General features: G+C 40.2%; 1 protein-coding gene across 5 annotated transcripts in view; it reads right to left on the bottom strand.

Annotated features, from left to right (window-relative positions):
• Nucleotides 1-16533, bottom strand: part of SEMA6A (sema domain, transmembrane domain (TM), and cytoplasmic domain, (semaphorin) 6A) — a 129689-nt gene that overhangs the window by 10545 nt on the left and 102611 nt on the right. For 4 of the 5 annotated variants that reach the window (XM_005857344.2, XM_005857347.2, XM_005857345.2 and 1 more), the window contains one exon: nt 12007-12171. The exons of the other annotated variant lie outside the window; for it this stretch is intronic. In XM_005857344.2, coding sequence (XP_005857406.1) covers nt 12007-12171 — 165 coding nt within the window. The remainder of the gene's footprint in view (nt 1-12006; nt 12172-16533) is intronic. 5 annotated transcript variants of the gene reach the window in all.

The following is a 16533-nucleotide window of genomic DNA, read 5'->3' as shown; positions in this document are numbered from 1 at the left end:
TTGTTGTTGGGAGCCCATCACAGGAAGAATGAGCATGAAACTCATTTGACTTCATATTTTTTAGGGGAGAAACAGCTTCATTTCCCGCTCTGTGCCAACAGGAGTGCTCAGTTCACTGTCCCTCCTCCGCTCCAGTGTTTTAGGTTTGGCGCTGCCGATGGGCGTGCTCCCCCCAGAGCTGGGACTGAGGCTGGACAGGGAGTCATGATAAGTTAACTTTAAAAGCCAGGTCCTGGGATGTTGGTCTGTGGTGACATGTGTTGGAACTGTCACTGTTTTTGTAAAGGTAACGGTTATTTCAGATGGGCAAAGTTTTAGTAATATTTGTATGGCTTATTTCCCCTCTTTTAGAGGTTTTCTTTCTAATAACACTGGAAACCCAACATCTAACTCATTTCTGAAACCAGACAAAGCATTTCTATTGTCCAGCTTCCTGGTCCCATCTTTTTCCTTTGCTCTCTCACATGGCATCAAAGCTACAAAATGGGGCAGAGGATATCCTTAAAAAAGTGTGAAATTCAGGCAATTCTTTGTATAATTTTCAGGCTTTCTTTTGTTTTTGTTTTTTTTCCTTTACAAAGCAAAGATAAAATAAATATGGGGAAACAGATCTGTGGAAAACTCCTAAAACTGACAGCTTAAACTTGCAAGAGATATAGTTCTTAGGACCTAGGTCATAGAGGAGGCTGAGTGTTAATGGTTTAGAACATAAACTTTGAGGTCATAAAGACCTGGGTTTAAGTCTTGGCTCTGTAACTAACTAGCTGCATGACCTTGGGTAAGTTACTGGATCTCTCTAAGTCCCAGTAGTGTTGGCTATGAGATAAGTGTTGCTGGAAGGATTAAATAGATTAAGTAAATGAATGCATATAAAGCACTTGGTGTTGGCAGGACACGTGTTAATGCTCAATTAATAATGTAAGGGAAGTGTTTCTAGAATTTGTGACAAGTTAACTTGCCTTTGACAGGGTCCAAGATAGACTATTTTAATGCAACACTTTGTTAGCCAAGAGTGGAAAATAAGGATTTAAAAATACAGCAAAATCTTGGAGAGTGACTGTAAATAAGATAGTCCATAGCAACTGGGAAATTGTTCTAAATCAGGGCTACTCAGCATCAGCATTACCTGTAACTTGCTAGAACACAATTTCCTAGGTCCTACCCAGAGACAGAATCTCTGGAGTTGGGATTCAGAAATTTGTGTTTTAACAAGGCCTCCAGATGACTCTTACGTTCACAAAAGCTTGAGAAACACGGACATGAATAGTATTTCAGAAAATGCATCTACATCTTTAGTTTTAAAGTCCAACCTCACACACCACTCAGGCAGTATATAAACAGATTTTACATGAATAAATGCAGTCTTGCTTGGTGTTGAAAGTATGAATCTTTGATGGTTCTCATGTATGACAATTTCTTCACTGTGGTTACCTTATTCTGGTAAAGAACACAAAAATTGATGTGGTTGTATTGGAAAGGCAAATCCCTAACACCTCCCCTTGGTACCTGACAGAAGCTTAACATACAGCCTAAAATACTGTGCCACTACTCCTGTAACAGAGCCCAATTCGCTAGAGCCCAAAGCTGCTGGGAAAATGCCTGTGGTCTCTTTATCTGTCCTAGCGTGGAGACTAGCAGGGAAATTTTGGCTGCTCTCCATCTGTCACAGGGGCCATCAGAGAGGTCCTAAACTAGATCAGCCTTGTCAGGACTGCATCCCAGGGAGAGAAGCAGCAGAATCCCACTATTGAATAAACCAACCTTCTTTAAAGGCCTGCACCTCATCACCTCGAAATCAACTCCACTCAAGCAACACACAGCCAAACAACATTTCTCCCTGTCTTTGCACGATCGGGCAAGAGAATAAGAAACTCAGAAAGATTATTTTTCTTTATATTTCTGGATCGAAGGAGGGACCTGAGTTCATGGTTCATTCCCCACGTTAAGGTCCTGCTTTATAATAATAAAAATGCCTAGCAAAACAGTGCACTCATCGGAGCTCAGTGCCTACAGATCTGCTGAGTTGAACTGAATCTGCAAATCCATAGAATTATATAAGACATTTGAAATTACATTAAATTTCTGCTGTGTGCTTTTAAATCACAGAGTGCAAGACCCATCAGCACTTAGGGTATATTTATTACCTCAACAAATGTCAGATGATTGTGTCCAGTGTTATCTATTATTTATGAATAACAAGAAGCTGTAAGACTAGAAATGACAAGCTTTAATATGTCCAAAAGGTTAGGCATAATGCGGTTTGCTGCCCTATAAATTTCTTGACATCATTTTCCCTCCTAATAAAGCACTGTCAGTGGTGACTACACTGAATTTCCATTATTTCTATGCAGTTCATCATGACTGCCCTGTCTTCAGTGAAGACGTGTAATTGCAGGCACATCTTGGAAAAAGAATGCGTCCTTTAAAGAAATATGAAATTTAAAAATAATTGGAGTGGGAAATTCCTATTATCCCATTAAAAATGAATCTTTTTACAAGGACAGTTTTCAGGCGGTAGACTACCAAGAGCTGAAGAAATATTAATTAAGGATGACAAACCTTCACATTGCTCATAATGAGTTTCCTGACACCGATTAAGATCCCATCTACTGTGCATCCAATATGTTTGAATATCTTCAACTACACCTCATGAGTTTCCTTCAGGGCCCCTCAGCGATTTAAGGTGCAGGGGAATTGACAACTGACGCGGTTCACGTGGATCCTGCCAGGCCTTAAGCACAGCCCCTTTGCTTTGCAGGACTTTCCCTATTACTTGCACAGCCTGTACTATCTCCCTGGGACCAGCACAAGAACACAGCTCCTCTGTCCTCTTTTTCTCTGTGGCAACCACATAAATTATGTATTCTGAGCGACTCTTGCTGCTTCCGAGGCCATTCTCATGTATAATGTCAAGACAAGAGAAAATGTCCGTAGGAAATGTCCTGGTTTCTGCTATTTTGCCTTGTTAGACTCCTTTGCCTATGGAGCAGGGAGGTGTGCAAAGTAAAACTTGTAACAAACCTTTTTTTTTTAACTCCAGGAAGTGAGGCTATCAGAAAGTTTTATTACAAAGCTAATGTTATTTTTCCATTAGTATACATGATTCTGAATACGAATGACTTCACAGTTTTACTGTTAGGACAAAACAAATGTTAGATGAACACAGTGCAGTTGAACCAGTTAAAGAGCAAATTTTTAACTCCACCAGATGTTCAGTTAATAAGATCGTGCCTAACCTCGTCCCTGTAGTCCTTGAAAGTTCCATTAGGCTGTCAGAAAACTTTGTCATCGTGGTGTGTGTTTGTGCATAAGATGGGAGAGGATGGAAATAAAGAGCTTTTTCAGGAAAAGGGAGGGAAGGGGCAAAGTGAATTCAAGTCAGTGGTGATATGGCTTGAAAAGGTGGCTGTGGAGTAAAGGTAAAAAGCACCTCTAGAAGGTGAATTGATTTTTTTAAAAATACCCTAAAGTTTAAGTTGCTGATTTTAAAAGAAAAAATTCCAGTCACCATAATCATAATTTAAGTCCATTTTTTTTTTAAAAAAAGAAAAATGGGTGTTAGGTGAAAATAGGTTTAGTTAGTTATCTCTAGAAAGAAAATTTAAATACCGGTGTGCAGATTCAGATAGACAGGGAGATGAAACCATTTTCTACATGGCTGACCACTTATTTTCTCTTTTACCCTTTCCACAATAATCTCATCAAGACCTTAGAGAAATTCAGCAAGTTGTCAAGAGGACACAAGATTAATTAGATCAAATCAGCGTCTCTGCCCCAGCTGCTGGAAGAACAATGTCAGCCTCTACTTGGGCTTCTAGTCCTCGTCCCTCCTCCCAGCACACAGTCACAGGGAAATCCCCACGTCATCTGTTTGAAAGCCTAGCTCCTGACCTCAGAATATCATTCTCCCCAGTTTTTCAGAGAAAAGTCAGAGGCTGCCAATAAATTCCTTTCCCAGTAGGTGACAAAAAACTATTAATATGGAAAAAATAAATGGTGGCACCCTGGATTATATTACCATTACTTTCTCAGTTTCCTTGGTTTCAGAATCTGTTCTGGATGAAAAGTCCGCCATGTCCGTGCACCCCAGTGCTTTAAAGTGGCAGGGAAGCCCACGGGAAGCTTGCTGTGGCTTTCCCTAGCACAGAGCTTTGAGCTTGGCCAGAACTCTCCTGGGAAAATGCCAGTGATGTGCAGACCCCTCAGATCCAAAACTGAAGCAAAATTTCATGTCCCACATTTATTGTGTATATGTAATTAATAACCTAGAGCCTCATGAAATGGAATAAGTCTCTAGATCTCTGTCTTTCCCTCTCTCCTACCTCCTTTTGTCCCTTTCTTTCCATCCATCTACCTTCCTATCCCCCACTGCCTACAGATAAAGCCAGGACCCTTTATCACGGGACTCCGTACTATCATTTCAACCTCAGTTCCCATTCTGGCCCTCTGTATACTTCATCATGTTCATCATAGCATACTACTTGCCTCTTTATCATTATACTCTGTACTTTAATAGCTTTGTGTCATGATCATGTCATTTATTTAACTTGGAATGTCCTTTCCACTTTTCCCTCAAAACTTTGCAAGACCTTACCTAGTCCTCAACTTGCAATGAGCTGCACCTCCATTTATCCTCTCTCAGCCCTTGGCCGGCCCTTCTTTCCTTTAATTCCTTTACTCTCAGACTTCACTCTGCCTCATTGGCTAGCCAGGAGGTCACGTGTGTGTATCCCCTGCTACACTGTAAGCTTCCTGGGTGCAGGGCTTATGTGTTGACTTCAGATCAGTGTCCACTGTAACACTCAGCATAAGGCTTATATACAGCACAGACTCGTCGGATGTCTGCTGAGTGTATGAAGAAAGAAATGAAGGAAGGATGCTGTTTTGCTTTTCTTTGAGTGTTATTGTCACTATTATTAAATTATTATTTTGTAGTGCCTTTTGGATTCCAGTTCATCCCCTTCAGAGCCATGGAAATGAGAAATGGAAAAACAGAACAGCCACACAAAGAAGGAAAAAAAGATGATTAATATAATAGTTGATTAAAACCTGAGGTTAAATAAAATTAGAAAGAACTAAAAGTTTTAACCATGCCTTTGTTTAGGAATGGTTTGATTTCTGAGCCTCCCTTACTTAAAACTGGCATTTGAAAGCCTGCTTTCAGTGATAATTAAGTTATTATATTTCAAACACATAACTTTTAGTGAAAAATTAAATATTTTTCACAGAATTAAATTTTTCCTTTAATTCCTCTTATATGGGCTATTCTAAGGGTTAAAGAGCAAGTGTAATCTAGAGATTAGCTCTTAAGTTCTCACTGAATAAGTTAACAGGAACCTCTTCAATAGGATTGCCAGGCAGCAACTCCATATAAAACACCTGGTTAAATTTCCACTTCAGACAAACAATAATATTATAGTATAAGTATGTCCCATTTAATATGTGGGACATACTTACACTAAAAAATTATTCATGGTTTACTAAGATTCAAATTTAACTGGGCAGTCTGTATTTTACCTAGCAACTCTACTCTCCTACCCCCAAGTAATGTGCTTCTAATGATTCTTACAAATATTCTTTAGACCCACTCTAAACTTTTGGAGAGTAAAATAGTTTAACAGATATTAATAAAAATAATACTAAACCTTTATGGGCCAGGTATAGCATAATTTACAAATGAAAAAAAATACTAATGAACTGAATTTCAAGAATTGTATTTTATTTTTTCATTATCAGCAACAATAGCCACTTAGATACCAAATTTCTTGTGAACTTTGAAGGATACCTTTCCTCTAACCCTCAAGAACAGAAATAAATGAACTCTCATTCAAAAGGGTTGTTGGAACAATCGCCATTGATTTCCCATCTCTTGGTATCCTGGGCCCTAACCATGCATTCTCCTAACTGGTTCAGTTAATGGTCAAATTGTTGGGTGGGAGTCCAGCTTCTTGCCCCTCCCACTAGGTAGTCCTTCTCATCAGACAGAGCCCTTTCCCTGAATTCTCTAAGACTGTCCTGTTCAACCATCACATTTAGAAATGGCTGTGATACGAAGTTTTACTTAAAAAAGCTATGCACACTATCATGGGCTTGTGTGTGTGTGTGTGTGTGTTTAAATATATTTTATTGATTTTTTTACAGAGATAAAGGGAGAGGGATAGAGAGTTAGAAACAGTGATGAGAGAGAAACATCGATCAGCTGCCTCCTGCACACCCCCTACTGGGGATGTGCCTGCAACCAAGGTACATGTCCTTGACCGGAATCGAACCTGGGACCCTTCAGTCCGCAGGCCGGCGCTCTATCCACTGAGCCAAACCAGTTAAAGCTGTGTGTGTTTTTAATTCAAGTTCAGACTGTTAAAAAAAAGGCCTGAGTTTGCCAGCATTTCTACAGCAATTTTAAATATGAACCTATCCCAAACACCCATCACTTTCTTCTTCCTGTCAAGTGATATATGACGGTTATAATACTGGTGCTACAGGGAAGGACTAAAGAGAAGGGGCTGAAAAACGGTTTCCAAGCCCTGTGTCCTTGATGTGTTTGGCTGAGTTGTCTAATATCTTTTTTTAAAATCTGTGCACAGGTTTGCCTTGTTCACAAAGACAGTGGTGGTCGTAAAAGCTTTTTGGTGCGTTTCCTAGTCTGTGTGTGCTTCATCCGTCTGGCGGGCTGATAGTTCTTGGACAGGAACTATGTCTATCTCTAGTATGGCCTCTACCTCCTTACTGGCATCCAATGCTGTGCTGTGGAGCCAGTAATACATTTTGTCTGAGAAGCTTCAGAAAACATTTTTTTTTTTTTGGTTATGGTGATCGTATTGAGGAAATGGCAGAGAAAATCGGATCCAAGTGAAGGAGTCAGGAAAAGAAGGGAAGCTTATGTTCCTTCCTTTATTACTGTCATCAGCAATAGTTTGCTCTGCACAGAAAATTACCTACACATGACTTGATGGGAGCTAAGAAATCACTTTCCTCATCGGGAGAACTGGGATGCTTTAAAATCCCCAACCCATAAGATTTTAAACATTGGAGTTTGTTAACATGGAAGAGCGATCAGGGCTAGGTTCTATTATCAAATATACTCACTTAAAGCCGGGTTTCTAAGCTTGTTAATGAGGAAAGCTGGGCTCTAATGGTCTGGGACTCAGAATAGGTAAAGTTTGAATGAGAGAAAAGGGAAAGAAGGGTCAAGTGTAGGTTATTGCCAGACCAAGGGAGGCACTGTAACACAGGAGTCCTTCCAGATATGGGGAAAGTAGCCCAAGCACTAAAGGTAATCTCGCCCCCAGGCCACAGTTTGGGTAACAGCTAGCTGCAGTCTACACTTGGCTGCTCACTGCTGTCTGGAGAAAAATCTCACCAGATGCTTAACAAGCCTAGAATGACTTTTTTTTTTTAAGTTTAAATTCATTTTACTCTAAATTCCTCCTTGACCAAACTTTTCATTGCCAATCACAAAAGCTTAGTAGTTGGAGGAGAAATCGGAAGAGCACTAGATAATGTAATTGGAATGTTTAGAGCCCAGCCAACAGAAGGTAGAGTAATTATTAAATTTTGTTCTTCCAAATGCCAGAAGCAAAGTTTTGGTAATAGTTTAATCCTTGGTGGAGTCTTTTAATTACTGCAGGCCAGAGTTACCCAAATCTGAGTCATTCAGCTACCAATACTCCAATGTTAGTGCTACCAATGAGTCTCAGGGACTATATTAATTACTTGTTATTTACTTAATATTTTCTTTAAATTACCTTTAGAATGTATTTCAAATGGAAACCTTATATCATTACCAGACATGGGGAAAAGTGTCACTTTTCATAGATAAAAGGTGGCTATAATAAAATCCACTGAAAGCAAAACAATGTTAATTCCAGCTGCAAGTCACAGCCCACAACCTAAAGCCAATTCTTTCTTGTCAAAAGAGATAGGAGCAAGTTTAGGGACTTGTTAATGATAAAGCACCAAACTGAGACTTTTCCTTGACATCACCAATAAGATGGGAAGAGAAATGAAAGTGGTGTGGCTTTCCACCACATGATTCTTGAAAGCCACGATGCCCCAAGCCACCTAAAGCAACTCATGTAAGGTGTTGCATGTCCGACCTGGAGGCAGTGCTGCTCTGGGCTAAGGTGCCTCTGAGGAATAAATAATCGACTGTAAAGAGGATTGTTACTAAACCCTGTGATTTATAAAATTCCATTCAGGATTGTTATGGAGTGTGGGTAATATACTCATTATCCTTTATAGACCTTATGAATCTTACCGGGCTATTATTTCCCGGACTAAAAATTGCTTATACAAATAGCTCGTACATTGATTAGAATATATTCAACATTTACTGTACATTTTAGTTTAAATTATTCATTTGATTTCTTGTTTAAATTCTGTTTCTATATCTTTTCCATGTCTATAGCAAGCATATCTTGACTAAATGTGATAATGTGATAATATTTCACTTTAAAGATTTCCCAAAATAAATAAGCATACTACAATTCTGGCATTTCCAATCAAATGGGCACATCGTATAGATCGACTATGTCATCTATTTTCTGAGAGCTCACAAGAACTCTATAAAATAAAGTCTGAAGTAGGAGATTTTCTTCTGTTTCTGATTTATTCTTGCATCCCAATGGTGAGCATTTATATTTTACATTTATGCTACACAGCTCTCTAGGCAGATCTGTACATGGCTAATTTCCTCCCATATCTTGTAGTCTTCTTGGAAATCAGGTTTTATGGTATTGTTACTTTTGGTCAGAAACAAGAAGCACAAGAGTGACTATTAATCCTCAGTATTGCTTACCCTAAGAAAAGAAGCTTTTATTTTATTTTTTTGCTGTGGGAAGGGTTGGTGGTGAGGGGAGACAAGCCAGATCTAAAAATACACTGGATTTTCTTTCTTATTTACATGTAATTAGAGCCCCTTTGTAACTACTGATTACTACCTCAATCGTTATAGGAAGAATAAATATAATATATATTTTTAAATGTGGCAAAACTAAGAAGGAAGTAGCCAGGGCTGCATCTAATTTATCAACTTGGTGATTAAAGGGCTGGCTTTAGAGGCTCCAGACATCTAGGGACCCAGAGATAAAACAGAGCAGTTGGCTGTGTTTTTACTAATGAATCCAGGGCTTGAAAGATATCAGGCAATTTTAAAGAAAAGCAGCAAGGACAAGAGACATTAGACAAGGCCAGTAGGGTAATGAAGGGCAAGGCCAGTTACTGAGCGAGAAAATTACTTCATTTTCTGTGATGATGCTTCTGTGTGCTTTGCAGGTCTCTTCTCACGCTTTGTTAATATGACTAGATATTCAGACAACATCCGAGTGCTACTCACAGCAGAGAAGGAAAGAGCCTTGGAACATTCCACAGAGGGGCAGAGGGCTTGGGTCTATTATTTGGAAAGGGGGAGGCTAAGAACAATGGCAGCAGAAGGGGGTTAGATTGCAAGGCTGGGAACGGTGCTTTAACAGAATGTGAGGGACGCACAGGATTAAATCAACACGAAAGACACAGCAAGGAAAAGAAAGAAAAGGCAAGCAAACATACTCTGGAAATGCAGACTTGTTTGGAGGAGGAGGTGGGTCAGAGCATGGGACTCGCCCCGTGGCGGTCAGCATGTCTGCAGGGCAGAGCTGTGGGCTAGTCTGCTCACCGGTGTGGTTTTTTTTTCCAGTGGCCAAAATATAAAGGGCATTGGACATTTGACTCTTCAGCTAGCTGGTCAGCGGACACATTTTCTGCTTAGTGGGGGAAATGTGCAGTATTTTAGAAACAATTCCAGAGTATATTTAGCTCCTAAAGCTGGCGCATACAAATGTCACATTCCCATGAGACAATCGACCCAGTGAAGAGAGCACCTGCCAGAGGCCCTCGGAAAACCCAGGAAACTCTCGCATCCCAGGAGATGCTGCACACACGGATGTGACGTCATTGAGGCATCCACGCCAGGGAATGAAAAGGGAAGCAGCCAGGGGATTACAGATTGTGTCAAGTTAAGGAACGTCATAATGAGTCAGAAAAGAAACAAGACTTTTCCAACAGAGTAACGCCACCACCAAGTCACAACACACAGTGCTTGGCAAAAGAAAACAAAAGATCAAAAGAAATCATGATCATTCAACAAAAACAAGTCAGAGCAAAAATGGAAATTAAAATCATAAAAATCATGGTAAAAGGAACATCAAAGCTACATCTTCCAAAATTTTCTGCACAGCAGCTCATTGTCTTTGCCCCACCAAATACACAATTGTCAAAAATCGAATTTGACAGGGCAAGGCAAGGAGTTAATAGCACAAGAACAGTGATCATGTTAAACACCCATGCAGTCACACCTCTGCCACCATTGTTTGACAAGTTGTAGACTGCTTCCAGCTTTGTCAATATTCACAATAAGACCCAAGAGAATGAACAATGCCGAATTTTAAAATGATGTCAAAGTGTTAATTGGACTCTTTGATAACCTCCATCCCTTGGGGGAGTTAATAATTGGAGAAAATTCAAGCCACGGGTCTCGGGTGAAATGAAGAGAAAACAATTGTAACCAACAGCTAGATTATTTGGTCGACATATTTAATGCTTTACTGGAAAGGCTGTTTGGTTTTTTAGAAAGTCGCAGTGGGCAAACACAAAGTGTTTTTTTCTGAGTTGTCTCTTCTTGAGAACCCGGCCAAGACGAATACATCTGCGGTCTGGAGCCACACATAACAAATCATGGCACATGCTGGGGCTTGTGGCCTGTGTGATAGTCTGTCCCTTCACAGATCGGCCTGGTGCTTTCTTGGAAGGGGGAGGGCAAGGATCCCTCCAACTTAAAGAGGCCGCTGAGACAAAAGCCACTTAAAAAAGATTTGGGGCAGGGCACAGCAATAAGAAGTTACAGAAGAAGAATAAAATTGATTAAGGGGACACGGCTGGAGAACAAGTTAAAAGGGCTACATCTTCACAGGTTGGCTTGGCATGTAGAGAAGCAGCGTGCAGGGCACTCTCAGCAGATGAGATGCAAAAAGGATGGAAATTTCACATGCAAGTCTGCCTGGGAAACCTCCTCTCCGAGTGCACGGGAATAGGTCCACAGAAAACCCCGAGGGAGGACATGATGGGGACTGCCTTCACTGCGGCTGGTCTGCCCTCGAGGCTCCAACCCCTGCTTGGGTGAGACTCTTGAAAACATATAGGAGTCAACAATTCTGAATGGGGGGAAACAGCTCGCAACATAACCGGGCTTTTCAGTCTCTGATTTACAAGACTGGTGTTTTTGGACAAGTAGAGGCCTCTTTGGTTGCAGCTGCAACTAAAGTAGCCTGCGTTACCAGAGCAGCAAATGGCAAGAAAAAAAAAAATGACATTTTCTGTCTCTAGTTGAGCAAAGAAAGCCAGGGAGAATTTAGCACAGTTCACAGTAGAGTCCCTTTCATTTAGGGCAGCTTCCTTCCCGTTTTCCACGCATAGCAATTCTGCTTGATTCAATAACATATTTTTTGTTTTAGCTGTTGTCCTAGAGGCAATGAGAGTATGTCTCAGGACCCTGGCTCTATTCAAATGCAGTACCAGGCAAGAGTGAGAGATGCTACCAGCCAGAAAAGACCGTGCCCTGCTATTTCTCCATTCACTGATTAAGCGGGCTTTTACTTTGCTTGCATGCACTTGCCAAAGCCCTCACTGCATTCACTCCAATGTGGTGGGAAGAGAGGACCCACAGATTACAGGAGAGGGGAGGAGAGGGAGCTCAGGAGCCAGCATCTGCGCTGGGCCAAGCCACACCTCATCTGGGTGGAGGAAGCTTAGCGTCTGTGTTATTTGTTTTGTGTGGTTTCTCCTTGCGTGGGCAATAATTTAGGATCAAGCTTGGCAAAGAGGATTGGGTTGCAGTCTTTTTTGAGATGCTTTCAATCATAGCGTGTTGGAGGTTTCTTACATCTTGCTATGATTCTGCTGGAAGCAGTTACAGAGTTCTCCCTACGTTCCCTCCCTCTCCCCCCAGAGGAAGAGGCAATTCCAAGGCCTTACCCTTCTTGTCTTGGTGATTATGGGAAGACACTGCCCCCATAGGGTCTGTGCTGCCGGGTGAATGGAGCAGATCTTTCCAGTCCAGCATTCCTCCCCTAGACTCATACCCCTCTCGAGCCGTCGAATCTGACGTGGTGGTGCTGGGCAAGAGGGAACTGGAGTGCCCTGTTTTCATCACAAATACAGTTAGGGAAAGCATCACCCAAGACACCCCCATCCCCTTAGCTCAGAGGCCAGGAGATTGGACTCCCAAGCTGGCTGTAAGACTGGAAGGAGATTGCCCTATAAGTAATAAACACGGGGGTGGGATTCATCAGAAGACCCTTTGGACTTAGAGGATAAAGGGTAAGATCCCATCTCTGCTTCTTGCTGAGTGAGCCTTGGGAAATCATTTAACTTCTCTGGGCCTTGGTTTTCCTTGTGCACAAAATGATGCCATTTAACCTCACAGTGTTGGGAGGATAAAGCGACATAATGGTGAAAATCTCTAGGAGTGTTTGACACATTGTAGGTGCTCAGGAGGTACTAGTGCCCTTGTTTGGTATTCCCATAGCAGCAGGAAAAGGCAGAAGGTATCCACTCTGGGGACACTCTTTGTGACTGATGGGGGAGGTTTATGGTAGTGCATCAGCCTCTCCCCCATCACAAACAGCTCAGTGGTCCCGAGCCTTCCTCATCGAGGGTGCATCTACGTTTCAGCTGCAACTCAACTTCGCAGGCACTCCTCTTTCTGGAAGAAGTGGTTGCTTTCTAAAAGGATCTGCCCCCACCTCCTTTCCCCTCAAATGCTCCATGTTGTTATGGCTTTGTCTTCTGTGTCTTATTCCAACAATGCTAGCTTCATGGTTTTATGAGTCACAATTGTGAGAGGTTGTTTTTATGCCACACCGACTAATTCTGTTCCGATTGGAAAGAAATAGCTTTTTGAGATCCAGAGTAGCCCGTGAAAGATGTTAGAAGAATGGCTGGGTTGGGGATTATGGCAGACACTGGACATTTCCTGTGAATACATTCCTAAGCTTTCCTTCCATCTTCCACAAGGTTAAATGCAGATCCTATGAACTGCTTTGATCTAAACTGGTGCAATGATTTGAAGAAGCCCCTTACCTGTTTTTTTTTCTAGTAGAAATAAAGTATGACTTCTCTAAGATTTTTAACTTGTCTTTGGGTATTCAGCCATTTTACCTGTAGCAACCGCTTGAGTAATTTTTAGAAAGACATTGGGGCAACTACTGTGAATGTGTAATTGGTGCCTTTGGTAGAAAGCAGGGCAGAATCCCAGGTGGTCTCAACCTTGGGCTGTCATCACCATGCATGTGATAAATAAAATACTGGCCACCAGAAAGAAAGGCTGTAATGATCAATGCATTACATTCTTCCTTTTTACAATTATTATTGCAAGTTGGATTCCCAGGAGACTGTAATACTGCCAGTTGCAGAATATATATGTAAAAGAGCCAGGAAAAGCAAGTCAGCCAAGTGGCTTGTCTAAGCTATAATGATTTCTATGAAAGCACCACACTTAGATGCTATGCAAAGCTTTGGTAACATTTAAGAGGCCGCTTTCTGTGTAGAACTTGTTTGGCTCCCACACAGCTTCAAACATCCACTTTGTTACAAATAGTCTGATTCATAACCAACTGCTAGAAGCACGTTCATTTAAAACTCAAGAAGGCTTGGATCCAGACTTTTTGTTTTTACATTTCGGGGTGTCACACCTCATCTCATGATACTGACAAGAGAACAAGGGTAGGAAAATCACCTGGAATTTGAAATACAGAATTGCTTTTGCTTCCTCTGGCTTTTATATTGAGCTCTAACATTTTCTACCCTTCAATTCAACACAGCTCTAATGAAATATATTGTTAACCTAAGAAAGAATTCAGCACCCAGCATAAGCAAACAATTAGAAATAGCTTTGTAGGGAGTTAAAAGGGGTGCGTGTGTGCGTGTGTGTGTGTGCGTGTGTGTGAAAAAGCCTCTCCTCCAAGTAGCACAAAATTTCTTTTACCTGACTTGATATGCATTTTGAGCACTTTCAATGTAACTGTGTCCAAGGGGCAATTTTATGATAATACCATAAGTATGGTTAAGGGAGAACATTTCATAATACGGTAATCTAGGGGAAATATATGCCTAAGGGACACATTCTCTGTAGAAAGATTTCTAGGACCATATGCTGCAACTACGTGGAAAACTCATTGGTAATGGAAAGCTATGGCTATGAGAGGATATTAATGGGGACCAGATGGCAGTTAGGTAGGGAAATGTTTTACACAAATGTGAGAAATCAGCTCCTTCCTATCGCTGAAGTGTTAGTCTAATACCCACCACATCTCCATTTTCGGTATGTAAATCTAGAGAAACCATGCATCTGATGTACTCAAATGAAAAAAAAATAGAGCAGCATGAGGTTGGTAATCTTTTAAACTTATGCTTGAGGACAGGCAACACGTGTCACTGGTGAATCAAGTAGTCACAGAAAGCAATACCTGATTCTCAAAAATTTTAGAAGCACCATGGAAAAGGACCATTAAGCAGCAGTCCTTAGTTTGAAATCAAAGAGGCATATGATTATTACCTCTCCAAGCTTAAAAAAATGTTGAAAGAAAATCACTTTATTTTTTTCTGAGAATCTGATTCTACAGACTATATTAGTTTGTGCATTCCCTAAGAGACTGTGTAACCAAAATTAATGCTACAAAAAATAGGCAATCATTTGTGGATATAGTATTACATGTCAATAGAGTTCAAATCTATAATTTTGTCTTGCTAATCCAATTAGGGAGGCCATGTTTTAACTAATGGAGCTTATGATGTATTCTTATAATATACAAAGAGATAGATATTAAAAGTTAACTTTAATATGCATCATACCGTTTCTCTATATCTACAAATCTTTGTAATTCCAGAGGTTAGAGACTCTTCAAACTACTCTAACCTATTAACAATGATTATAGCTAATTAGACACAAGAAAGAGATACTATATCAATACAAGAAAGAAGGAAAATAATCAGGGTCCAATTCACTAAAAAGGGTTTCTTGGTTATGAAACTGATGTTGCACAGATCTTTTGCCAAGCAGAGAGTGCATGGTTTATTGCAATGATCCTTTTTTAGGCAGTTGTGGTTTTGTTGTTCACTCTATGAGCCTGCACTCAGCCAATGAACTTTTTATGGAAACATTCAAAGGACACAGTGGGAAGCAGTGCGTACACTTTGGACTGTGAGGTTGGCTTCCTAATCTACATCCTTGCTCTTAAAAATAGCAATTTGGTATTTCCTTTGATGGTACCAATACAACACCTAGTGCAGTGCCTGGCACATAGGAGGCACTCAACAACTATTTGCTGAATGAATTAATTACATCTGTTCTATGTTTATTAATTCCTAAATAAGCATATCTTCAATAGCTTGTGAAAAGGAAGTCTCCTGTATTTTTCTAAGTACTGTCTTGGAGCAGCCTCATTTTGATGGTCAGTTAGTCATCTAACCACTATGTTTATTAATTCCTAAATAAGCATATCTTCAATAGTTTGTGAAAAGAAAGTCTCCTGTATTTTTCTAAGTACTGTCTGGAGCAGCCTCATTTTGATGGTGAGTTAATCATCTAACCATTCCATCCTGGATAGATTTAGCCTGAAATGGACAGGATCATTCATTTAAAGGAATACAGTATTCCAACTCTTTAGTTTCATCACAGAAACCACTGGTCAAGAGCTGAGGGTGAAGAGGCATTGTCCTTTAAAAGTATTAATATGGAGATATTAATAAGTTCCTTTCCTTTTGAAAAGGAAAAAGAGATACATAGATTATTTCTGTTCATAAGAGGATTCCATAGTTTAATTGTTCTATCGATATGAGAAATTACCTGGGAGTTAAAATTGTACAAATTGATGAATGCTAGGGAGATTCAAGACCTGGATTTCTCAATTTCTGATAAAGATTATTCAATTATCAGAAGTGATTTCAAAGTATGATATTGAGAAAGAGCAGAAGCTAAGTAGGTTCTCTTTCTGAAGAACAGGCTAAGTTAGAGGACATATGCCTCCTGAGAAATTTTTTTTTCTAGTAGTTGGTGTTTAATGTGTTGGTTGGAATCACAGATGAGAGAATGTTAAAGGTTGGATGAATTCTGTGGGCTCCTCACCACACTACCTCACTTCATGTGGGGGACAGTTAGGAGAAACCAGGCATTGTTTTCCATATCTGCACAGCTCCAGTTTATAAGATAGTCTTTAGGACTTTCAAAGAGGCTTTTTATTTATACTAATATTCAAGGGGAGTGAGAGTTCACATAGAGCTATTAGAAACATTTGTAGCCATCCTGAACTATTTCTTTGAATCTGAAATCTACCTTGCTTTCTTTTCTTTACTTTTCCCCTTCTTTTCTTATTTACCTCTACATTTAAAGACTGTCCTAGAACTGTTACTATTCTTAAACACAAAATCTATAAAATTTGTGTATCAATGAAACCCATTACCCTATATAATAAAAGCCTAATATGCAAATTGTCCCCTCAACTG

The sequence above is a fragment of the Myotis brandtii genome, unplaced genomic scaffold (assembly GCF_000412655.1).
Source record: "Myotis brandtii unplaced genomic scaffold, ASM41265v1 scaffold1105, whole genome shotgun sequence".
NCBI classification, from domain to species: domain Eukaryota; kingdom Metazoa; phylum Chordata; class Mammalia; order Chiroptera; family Vespertilionidae; genus Myotis; species Myotis brandtii.
The sequence above is the reverse complement of the archived record's forward strand: the minus strand, read 5'-3'. Positions and strand labels throughout refer to the sequence as shown.